The sequence below is a fragment of the Aptenodytes forsteri genome, unplaced genomic scaffold (genome assembly GCF_000699145.1).
Source record: "Aptenodytes forsteri isolate BGI_AS27 unplaced genomic scaffold, ASM69914v1 Scaffold128, whole genome shotgun sequence".
Classification (NCBI taxonomy): domain Eukaryota; kingdom Metazoa; phylum Chordata; class Aves; order Sphenisciformes; family Spheniscidae; genus Aptenodytes; species Aptenodytes forsteri.
In genome coordinates, this window is record NW_008794880.1 from 8,021 (window position 1) to 19,714 (window position 11,694).

The window sequence follows — 11,694 nt, forward strand, 5'->3', positions numbered from 1 at the left end:
CAATTTTGTTTTTGCAATTAAAGCTTAGATGTTCATCCGTGCTTAGTGGAGGGCTGTATGTTTCACATGGTTTGTAGAGAATTGTAATCACATCTGAACTGGAATATGAATACACCTGTGTTTCTGATCATGTTTTTTTAATTAGGCTCTTATATGATGCATTAAACTTAATCTGAACCTCTGATTTCTTACAAAGGCTTCACCTTCTGTCAGCGCGTGACAACTAAAGAATATGAAGATCAAAAACAACAAACAAAGCAGTATCTTCTCGCATTGGTTCAAGAGATAGACAATGACCCCACTATTCCTTTGAAGCAGAAGAAGAAATTAATTAAAGAATTCCGAAAATACCATTCTCTCATCTACTGTAGTGGTTGTAAAACTACATGTGAATTTTGTACCCTAAATGGTTAGACATCAATACAGACTTTTTTTTTTTTTTTTTTTAAAAAGGGCAGGATGCATATGAAAATTGCTCATGATACAAACCATTTTCTTCTTAGGTCCTTACATCTTCAGTTACAGGAAGCTACAACTATCAAAATTACTATGCTGCTAAAAAGCATTAATTCTAATTAATGACTCTTAAGCAAAATGTACTTAATTACTTTTAAGTTAGTAATAACGGCACACTGCCTGTGCTGCTTTGAGTTCAGGGTTTGGCGCTTTTTTCCTTCTGTCCCATGACCCCATGGCTTTCTACCTGAGCCAAGTCTACATTCAGAGCCATGCTTGGGTTGATAACCAGTAAGGTTTTTAATCTTTTCTAGCTGTAGTTGATAATCTAACTGTAATCTAATCTTAAACTGTAGACTATGACTCTATGACTCCTATGAGTATTGTAAAAGAGTACAAAGTGTGTCAAAAATGTTAGGAGCAGGTCAGTGGGTTTTGAATCTGTGGCAGGCAAGATTCATTAGACAGGGGAGCTGTGTGTGCTTGCAGTCAGTAATTGTAGCCTGTTACTCCTTCCCCGCTCTGGCAGACTGAGCTGCCGCTAATCTGGCAGTTAAGCAAAAGCAAGTAAAAAACTACATTTTGAAAAAACTGGAGGAATAATCTTGTTTTAGATCTCTTGGTGTACTTAAGCAATTTATTTCAACATGAGGATACTTTGATAGTGTCCAGTTATTTGTCATAAATACTTTGATAGCGTTTATGGATTCATAGGGCAAAGCTAGAAAGCACGTTGGCCTGTCTTGACACATTGATGGTTAACTGTACACTGACAAGGGAATGTTGATTCAAGTCATTAAATAAACATGCAATTTAATGTTGTAGAGGTTAAATTACTTCTTCCATCCTCATGACAGACATTTGATCATGACATAGAAACATAGAATTGAGACTGAAAGGTACCTCTGGTCTAGTCCCACCGCCCAGCTCAAAGTGGAGTCAATTAGTGCAGGCTGCTCAGGGCCTTTTCCAGTTGAGTTTAGAATATCTCCAAGGATGGAGGTGCCACAACCTCTCAGGTGAGTCTTGTCCAGAGTTTGACCAGCCTCACAGTATTTAAAAAAACAAAACAAAAACAAAACAAAAACACACCTTACATTTAGGTAGAATTTCTTGCATTTCAGTTTGTGCCCATTGCCTCCTGTCCTTTCACTGGGCACCACTGAGGAGTGTCAGGCTCAGTCTTCTTTACTGGCTCCCCTGAGCCTTCTCAAGGCTAAACAATCGCAGCTCTCTCGACAGATGCTCCAAGCCCTTATCATTTTCATGGCCTCTTTGCTGGACTACTCCACTATGACCATGATTTTTTTTTTTTTTAATTGTGAATATGCTGCTCTAGGTATGTACATCCTCAACTGCTCTTCAAAGATGTGGTCAAGTTACCAGGATACCAAAGCTTTCTGAAAACAAGTGCTGTTTTCTTTTATTTTATAAATCGAAATGGTTACACTGTTAGATATAACCAACTGTGTGTACAGCTAATAGGTTGTGTTAACTTGCATATTTCAAGTGGCCTTTTTTAAATGATGTGGCCCTATTAGAAGTCAGGGAATATAGTTGAAATCTCTGTCCGTGCATCCCTGTTTATGCACTTGTTATTTAACAGTGACTGTCCAGCATAAAATAAATAATTTCTGGAGGAGGAAAAAAGACCAAGTTTCACCCTAATTACTAGACTACAGGGCCACGTATTCTTTTTTTAGCCCTGGGGAGCAGGGGGTTTGGTCATTCTCCCAGAAAAAGGAGCATATACAGAAGTAGGTTATTGAGAATTGTAAACAGGAAACTATTTCCTGATTAAGTGCTTCTGGTGTTGAGTAGTGGGAGAAGGGGATTTTAGGTTTGTTTTGGGTTTTCTTTTTCCCCCCTCTCTCTCTTCAGTCCCTTCACTGGGTCTCACTCAAAATATACTGAACCTGGGAGGGGTGATAACATGGTAATTTGTAGGCTAGAGGGACGAGGGACTGCCCCCCCCCTCTCCAGTCCCTTCACTGGGTCTCACTCAAAATACTGAACCTGGTAACGGGGAGGGGTGATAACATGGTAATTTGTAGGCTAGAGGGACTGGGAATTGCTTTGGGAAAAACTGTATTTTTAAAAAAGAAATTCTTGCACTTTGTGACTTGATTAGAATTTTCTTGTGCTAATTTAAAGATGATAATAAAGCATTGCATAAAAAGCGATGAATCTGTCTATCATTTCATAGTGTTTTCATAAGGAAGAGGCAGCTCAGTGGGCGTAGAACCAGGTATCAAACAGTAAGGAAATGCTTTAAGTGGACAGCAGTTTATAGCTGCCAGGTGCTTTCCTTCAGTTCATGGGACAGGAAGTCCCATGATTGATCTAGTCCTGCAAAGGAAAGGGAGAGCTCTTGAGAGCCCTATTTTATTCACCTACCCTGACAGGAAGATCTACTAATTTCTAATCTTCTGTTGAAAGAAACGTGGTATTTTACATTTAAGTATAAGGGCCCGCTGAACAGAACAAGTTTGGTGAACTACGGATTACTGTTTTTCATTGTTACGCTTTCAGTTACATTCCAAAATTAGGAAAACTTTATTGGACTTTAGAAAGTTCTATCACTTATTTTTAACAATGTTTGACGCAGAATCATCTGGTAGGGTACCTCGGACCTCTCACTCATTTCTATTCCATTCTCTGGAGTGTTGGCTTCTCTTCTATATTGCCCTTACGCTGAGACCTCTGGATAGCAACAGGAGCAGCTCATGAGACTCTCAAATGTTGATCAGAGCAACATGGCTCTAACTCCGTGTGCTTATCTGAAGTAGAAAAGAAATGGAAGCCAGAGATGAGGATATCGCTGTACCTTAATGCTATCAGTGAGCCCAGGGACTGGTGGTACACACCTGTTTCCCCTGTTCTCAGCTCTGACCGTTCAACTACGTCAGTTACCCTTGGGTCACAGATCATCACAAAGAACAATTTTACAGAAGGTATAGTAGCTAGTTATGCTTCAGAGTGCCCCTCTCTGGGCCTTGTCAAGGATCACTGGAGGGGCATGAAACCCAGTGAAGCCTCTGCTTGATCCCTGCCATCAGCTGCCTAAGTCAGTCAGTGCTCTTTGTTCCAAGCTAGGCAAGTGTACTGCGTAAGCACACTTACTGGTTTTACATAGCGGCAGGCAAGAGAGGGAATATGAGACTTCAGCTGAGAATAGGATACTCCTCTGCAAATCTGACACCACCGGGTATCACCAGCCCTACTGAAGGGCAATTCCCCTGCGGCCACGAGCTGCATCAGGTCAAGATCGGCATCAGCACCTGTGTGTCCATCATCCTCCCTGTGCGAGCGCCTGCCTCTGTCCTGGCAGCCAAGCAAGCCAGGTGGGGCACCCCCTACTAGCGCAGCCCTCCAAGGCTTCTATCTGGTCATCAGCCCGTACCGTTGCTCTTTCCCCTCCTGCATGCAATGCTGCACAGACGGATGGCGCAGTAACAGAGCTGCTGATGCCACCTTTGCTCTGTAAACAGAAATTACAAGTACAGGCTGGGGCATTTGTGTGTATCTAGAATGCATGGATAGGACACAGATGGGATTACCCAGGACACAGCTGCAAGCTTCGCTCACCTCAGACACCTTCTGATGTCACCTTTTCAAGAAAGGTGAGGGCAGTGGCAGGAAGCTTATTTGCTCAGCCATTGTTTAAAACAAAAACCAAACAAAAAACCCCACAACCTACTAACCCAAAACCCCTTTTCAAAAAGGGATTGTTCAAATTACTCTTTTCTCAAAGCCTAAGTATACTTTCAATAGCAGTCGTCACATTTCAAGTATATTCCTCTCATGGCTATTCACTAAAATAACCAAAAATAAAACTCACGTATTCCTTTTCAGGATAGGCAATCTCAAAAAGACCTTTTGAGATGTATTTAATGTCCATTCAATTGCATGCACGAGTTAAAATAATATTCATTTTGGGGTAAAAAAAAAAAAAAAATCTTGATTTCTTCTCACTATGTGTTAGTGTCACACCAGTACAAGCATTCACTATTTTTATTGCCTCGTGCATTGAGGTTTTCTGCAGTAAGAGTACAATGAAGCTATCAGTAAAAGATGAGAACATAGTGAAATTACAATGAACGTATTATTTCACAGTATTAGGTTTGCAAAACTTTATTTTTAAACTCTGAAAATGATTTTTTCCCAACCCACTTAAATACAGGAAAGCTAAAACACAATCCTAACTGACAGAAAACAGGTTGTAGTCAAAGAGTTCCATTCTGAGTAAAGAATAACAATGTATCCAACTATGCTACCTATATATCAAATTTCTCTTCACAGATATTGTGTCCATGTTCTTCATAATCTTCTCTAGTTACTACCATGTCTTCAAAATCGTCATTTTCAGAAATGAGCTTCCCACCTTCCCAAGAGTAAGTAATAGGGCTGAAAAATGAAGTTATTGTTACACATCTGTATGTTCATTTAAAATAGAAGTATGCAGTGATGATTTCCAAGACTTTTGTTTAGCCATACCTATTTAAAAATATATTTTTGATTGCTAAATCAAACCATCCAGCTCCAGACAAGTTATGAGACAAAGTTTGAAATTATAGCAGGGCTAACTGACTTTGCTTTTTATAAAAAGCAAGTGCCTCTTTGGAGGCAGGTGTGAAGAGGGCAGGAAGTGGAGATGTCTTTGTATTTACTTTGCACAGATAATGATTCTTTAATGATATTTAAAAATACTCTTGTATAATACTTTTTAAAAGTGAAGATTTTTTTGTACTTTCAAGATATACTTGTTTTGTCTCAGCTGTATACTCTCTCTCTGCAATGATGTTACCCCCTCCAAATCCCTGAAGTGGCTACATTAATAATGACATGGCAACATTCAGATGCTGAAAATTCTTCTAAGGAAAAGACTAAACTCTAATCTTGCATACTTATGTATCCACTAAATGACGATACAGTCTTATTTATGTTTACAATAAAAAGACTGATCCTGAAAACACTTACTTATACGCTTAACTTTATCAGCCAAAGTACAGGGCAAGCAAGTGGTCTCTGATTATTTGGTTTGTCTGAAAATACACTGATTTAAAACATTCTTCGTGTACAATTTTGGTTCACTCAATATTTAAATTAACCCCTTTACTCAATCTATCTTTTTAATCAGCAAAAGAAATCCTACTTTATCGTTTGTTCTGCTAGAAGGACAAAGCTTGTTCTGTACAGTTTAGAACTTACTTTTCAGGAAGAACAACGGAAACATCATAATCAGTTGGAGTAAGACATCGAACTTCAGAATAAACCCGATCTCTGAAGCCCGGAAAAAGGGTGTTTCCCCCAGTCAGAACTATGTTCTTGAAGAAATGAGGCTGCATTTCTGTAAAATAAATAAGTAAATCTGTAGTTAGAGACTGAATATATATTTAAAGATTAAAGTCTTTTTTCCCCAATTTTGTTATGAATTGGAACATAAGTAAGAAATACGCATAGAGGAATTTTGTGATCATCTAATGATCACATCAGTTAAATAGCTGTATTGAGAAATACAAGAAAGTGATCAATCACCCTCTGTTCTTCGTGATTTTTAGAATATGGCTTTGATAACTACTGTTTTCTTATACTCTATTAAATTCCCCTTTCAAAAGGGATTTTAAATGATAAAATTTTTTTAAGAGTACAAAATACTACCCTCAATGCCGCCATACTTATGTAGTATCATAAAAGCTATGAAAGTCATCTTTGTAGTAATAACATTAATGTACATCATCTATAAAATGAAAGCTTTAGTATTACTAATGACAAACACAGCAGTCAGAAAGGTTTTATACTTTGATGCTTAAATTACTGAGTTTGGTCAGTTTCATTTTTCTTATCCGTTTGATTTTTCTCTTCTTCCAGTGACGAAAAATATTTTAAAACACAACTAAAACTAATTTCAAGTATATTCCATCTTCGGCATCAAAGACAGATAGGTCACGTTAGAAAAGGACGTTAAGAAGAATTAAGTCTACAGTGATTAACTGAAACAAGAGTAGAAACCAATCAATGTATCACCACAAAACTGTGTTTGCCTAACAGAGAATCTTGTAGACAATCACTTCTAGCGTATATGACACACACCAGAAGACAGAACAGTTCACAACAACTTAGTAACTGGCATATTGAGAGTACTAGCTTCTTAAGACACTTTGGATGCTTAAAAAAAAAAAAATCCAAAACCAAAACCAACAAAAAACCCCAAAACAACACAACACAAACACCCCCACACACACACTTTTCAAAATACTTTTAGGTTATACCTTCAGGTAAATTCTGAATAGAATAAACAATGGCTTCAGGAATTCCCATCTCTTGAATACCAATATCTGAAGGATGGAAGAGTATTTCTGGAACTGCAAATCTTTCATTTGTTAGACGAAGTATTTGTTCACCAGTCTTGTATTTTCCACTTAACACCATCTCTTCCCTTGGCTAAAGACAAGACATGAATAGTAGCCACTGCTTAAGAAAAGAAATTACATCCTAGAGCATTCAGCTAATCTTTTTCATGTACTGCAGAGGTAGGCAGTATATTCTACGTTAAGTCATATTATCAACAAATCTTTTAAGAATAATACATACTCTGGTATTAAATCTGAAGTGACTTTGCTCTTATCAACTGCAGTTTTGCCTAAAGCAAAATAAAATAGGTATGCATGAGAGTGGCTTTAAAATATCGGGACTGCTTTTGAAGCTGTGGCTAACTCAGTAAATGAGATCAAATTGGCAAACTGTCTTCACTGGTATGAAGACTTTTCAGGCTCTTCTATAACATAACTTTGAACCTTCTGCCTATTAGGGTATTTAAATGAAATTCAGAGAGACTTACAAAAAAAGTATCAAAGCAGAGGAAACATCTTCCAACTTAACTTTAAAAAAACCCCAACAATAATGATATGGATGATATGACAGAGCACAAGCATAGAAAGCTACAAGTATTAAATAACAGAACAGAAAATGCTATGCTGGAAAAACAGTATTTAATTTTAATCTCAACTTCCTAAGGAAAACTTTACCAATTAATGTGTAGCACAGAAAGAAGATACAATACAGCATTGGAAAAAAGAAAGTCTTTTTAACCTCTCTACTAGACTTGTGCAGGGGAACAGTCCAAAAAATACTTCAAAAACCGTACTATCGTTACCTTACAAAATCCTTTTTTGATTGTGCTGAAGTCTGGCAAAACATAATCTACCATTACAGTATTTTCCTCTCCTTTCAATCTGAAAGAGAAGAATGTAAAATACAACAAAATAAAGAACAAGTTCTCAATCCCAACTATTTTATACTGACAAGACTTCCTTTGACTTAACTGGAAATTTTTCTTATTAAGAGTATAGTTTTATTTGTTTGTTATTCAGGAGTACCAACTTTTACATTTAGTACCGTTGTATACATACTTGGCAATGTCCATGTCCTTGTAAAAGTCTTGAGAAACATAACACACATCTTCTTTCACTTGATTAATTACATGCGTTTCATCCATAACATGTAGCTGCCTGTGAAAAACAAAAAACAAAACCACAGAAGTTTGAGAATAATTAAGTCCTAGCATTACCTGTCCAGTTTTCCACTGGAGATGAGCAACCATGTTTTTCAAATCACAGAAAGCTACTGTTTCAGTATCTAAAACTTGTATTCAATTTACAAAAGCATTCCTGGCCTACTGGAGTTTAGCATTTTCCCATTTCACAGTTCAATAAATACAAACATCTACCTGCATTTGCCTGACGTCTTCATAACAAGCATAGCCATAATCCTGCAATTAGCTCTACTAGCAAAGACCTTTACGTAGATAAAGTTCCAAGCTAAAGGATCCTAATGAAAAGTTGATCCTATTGAATTTTATTTGTGGTATTGATAGAATCAGTTAGCAAACTGACTGATGATCTGCTGAGACATCTCAGAAAATATGTAAGGACCTGTGTAGTTGTGAACACGCAGGTAACTTCAGCAACTTCAAAAGCACCGGCACTTTAAAAAGTAACAGCCTAATTCTTCAAAGAGCTTAAACTCATCTTAATTAATCTTGATCTTAAGCTCAAGATGGCAGCTAACAGATTATAACAGACAGAAATTGCCATCTCCTTTAAACAGCATTTAATCTAAAATTCACAGAAGCAGTAAGAATATCCCCACAAACTTCTAGCTCATTTCATACCAGTTCTCAAGATAATGATCAGCGTGCTTTACCTGTAAGAGATTATCTCCTTCAGATGGTTGGTTAAGAGTTTTCCTCAAACATTAATCCTACAGAAAAGGAGTAACACAAGGAATTCTGTCATTATTAACTTCAGACATAGCAAACAGTTCTTCTAGAAAATACATGCTGCAGTTTACCTGATGATTGCCTCTTTCTTCTTTTTACTTCTACAATAAGGTACAATGTGTGTAAAAGAGTATCCACTATCCACAATGATACAACATAGCTCAGATGGATTATCCCGGAAATACCTGTGCGCACTAAGAGCTCCAGCTGAAATACAAAAAATTTCATTCAATTTTTATATGAATACACACTTTTAGAACTTATATTGATATGAAAGTGTACTTGCTTCATATTTTAAATGCCTTTGACAGACTTCCAAGACCTCAATACATAATACTACAGCCAACACATGAATTAATTTTGACCGTGGATAAAATTAAGTATCATATATGCCCCCATTTATTCTTTTTCAATAATTCCAGTCCATGTTCAGTTTCCTCTCCTAAAGTCCAAGCAGACTGATCACACCACAATTTATCAAACCTATCTAAAAGAGTATCCTATGTCCAGCTATCTTTCAGAAGGGTTGTAATGTTATTTACACATTCCCTGTAAGATACAATACATTTCATGATTGTAATGCTGCATTTTATTTGCTAATACAAAACAAAACCAAACAAAAAACCACCACCCCCACCTCCCACCCCCACTCCCCCCCAAAAAAAAGAAAAGCTATCAAAGACTTCATGCAAATTTTTGGTAGACTTTCACAGATGCTATTCTGTTTCAAAATCCAACCATTATCGCTGTCATCCTGACTCTCCCGAAATTTCCTTTAATTATATACCATGACACTCTTAAGAAAGTAGTATAACAGTATAGCTGGAATTTAAAAAAAAAAAAAAAAGTTTAATCCAGTTAGAGTACATATAGGAGCATATTACTCAAGAGCCAGGAAGGAAATGAAGCAATTTCTTTACTATCTTTATATATACATGTGTGTGCGTTTGCATGCATGCATGCTTATTTATTTATTTACAAGGTTCACCTTCAAAATATATAAATCAAACTAGGAGGAGACAGACTTACCATTTACTCTAAGAACTGCTTGAAATTGATACTCTTCAAATAGAATTTCATTCATGGATTCTTGTATTGAACTGAAGTTAAAATAAGGTTCGGTAATAATAATATTGGTATCTACAAAATCCACCTATGAAAAAAACCATTAAGACTGTCATTACACAAAACTTAGAAATTAATACTCCATTACCATATTTTGCAGCAGTTGAAGATGATGTAGATCTGATTACCACTTGCCGTATCTGTTTGTAGAAGCTAGGCTTAGAAAGTTTTAGCTTTTTTAAAGACTTCATGAGCAGTGATAGAACTTTATCAAATTAATGAGTAAAAACATAACAGAAGGGAACACCGTCATACATATTCTGCTCCTGTTACTATCCTTACAAATCGTAATCCAACATTTTAAAGAGATGATACCCAAAATGGAACACTACAATACTAATGTAAGATACTTTTCACTAATCCTGTCAACTACAGAAAGATTAAGTCTCTTCAACAGCTCAGCACTTGCATCACAAAATTACGTATCTAATAACCAAAGATGAAGTCCTGCGCAAAGTAGGATCAATAATAAAACTCCCAGTGACCTCTAATGAGACCAGCAAAAGATCCCGGACTTTCCGCATTTACTGATATCTCAAAAAACTCCTTTAGAGAGGACTTCAGAGGGTTACTTTGATCGTAACTGGATATGGCCTTAAACTTATTACCAGCTGTATCTCTCTGTAGTCTTCACTCATGAAAAAGAATTAAAACCAAATTCTCCTCAAAACCATGACTAAATTGAAACTAGTTCCAAAACTAAAATGAAAGCTAAGTATCAAAAGCCAGCACTGTATATTTTTATGTATGGAGACTAAGATATTTTGAGGCATTACTTTCATTCTCAGTACCATTCTGCCTCCTAGGTGTTACAAAACCCCAAAACTTTCAGTGTATAAAGCATTTTTTTTAAAGAAAAAGTGAAAGGGAAGCCTTACTACACTTCTTGTGCTAAATCCAGTTCATGTGATAAATAAGAAAAATTAAGTATCGGGTGTGTATATTTTATACATTCAACTTACTCATAGGTAGAAAATGGTTAGCCAAAGATGGTTACTTAACGTGTATGTCTTTTGGCCTACTGACCTAGCTCATCACTCTCTTTTACATCAACAGTTTCTTGATCTCTAAACCACGTTGTATCTGTCTATAATTATTATTATTTTTTACTAACTTGAACTCTTAATTATATTGATGTAAATTTCTTAACATATGTGAACTTAAATCAGTATGAATACACAGAAGACTAAAAAATTTAAATGTTTTTTTAAATTCCTACACCAGAACTCTAAGTAAAAATTTTCTTCAGTTTGCAAAAAAATAAATCCCTGTGATTTCTAATTGATGGCACTTTAAAAGAGAACAGTAAGCTCACCAGTTCTTTTTAATATTTGATGTACTTACACTAATTCCATTAGTATTTAACCTACACAAAATCTGTAATTAAAAAAAGGGTCTTACTTGATACATTTCTTTTCCAAAAAGATAATCCCAAACCTGTCTCTGGACATCCCAGTTCACCAAGTAACCCTGTAGGAATTTAGAAAAACAATTACACTATTTAGAAAATAAAATCATACTTAAAAAAAAAATTACTAGAAAACAAAAAAGTCAAGTGATTGATAGACTGGTAATATAAAGAAAATTGAGAGTAAAAATGTCTAAATTCACATTTCGATGCTAAGAAGAAAATGTTACATAGGATAAAATGTTACAAATATTTCCCATCAATATGTTAATTACTACACTACAAAAACAATGTAAATTGTGTTTAAATTGTGTGCTGGAGCGCGTCCAAAGAAGAGCAAGGAAGCTGGTGAAGGGTCTAGAGAACAGGTCCTATGAGGAGCGGCTGAGGGAACTGGGGCTTGTTTAGTCTGGAGAAAAGGAGG

General features: G+C 36.2%; 1 protein-coding gene across 1 annotated transcript in view; it reads right to left on the bottom strand.

Annotated features, from left to right (window-relative positions):
- Positions 1-4,452: 4,452 nt before the first annotated feature.
- The window catches only part of ACTR6 (ARP6 actin-related protein 6 homolog), a 7,825-nt gene continuing 583 nt past the window's right edge, over positions 4,453-11,694 (bottom strand). The window contains exons 2-10 of the mRNA XM_019470849.1: positions 11,264-11,332; positions 9,767-9,890; positions 8,809-8,944; positions 8,662-8,718; positions 7,869-7,967; positions 7,613-7,691; positions 6,729-6,900; positions 5,668-5,806; positions 4,453-4,863 (exon numbers count right to left, since the gene is read on the bottom strand). Coding sequence (XP_019326394.1) covers positions 4,734-4,863; positions 5,668-5,806; positions 6,729-6,900; positions 7,613-7,691; positions 7,869-7,954 — 606 coding nt within the window. The 5' untranslated portion in view covers positions 7,955-7,967; positions 8,662-8,718; positions 8,809-8,944; positions 9,767-9,890; positions 11,264-11,332 and the 3' untranslated portion in view covers positions 4,453-4,733. The remainder of the gene's footprint in view (positions 4,864-5,667; positions 5,807-6,728; positions 6,901-7,612; positions 7,692-7,868; positions 7,968-8,661; positions 8,719-8,808; positions 8,945-9,766; positions 9,891-11,263; positions 11,333-11,694) is intronic.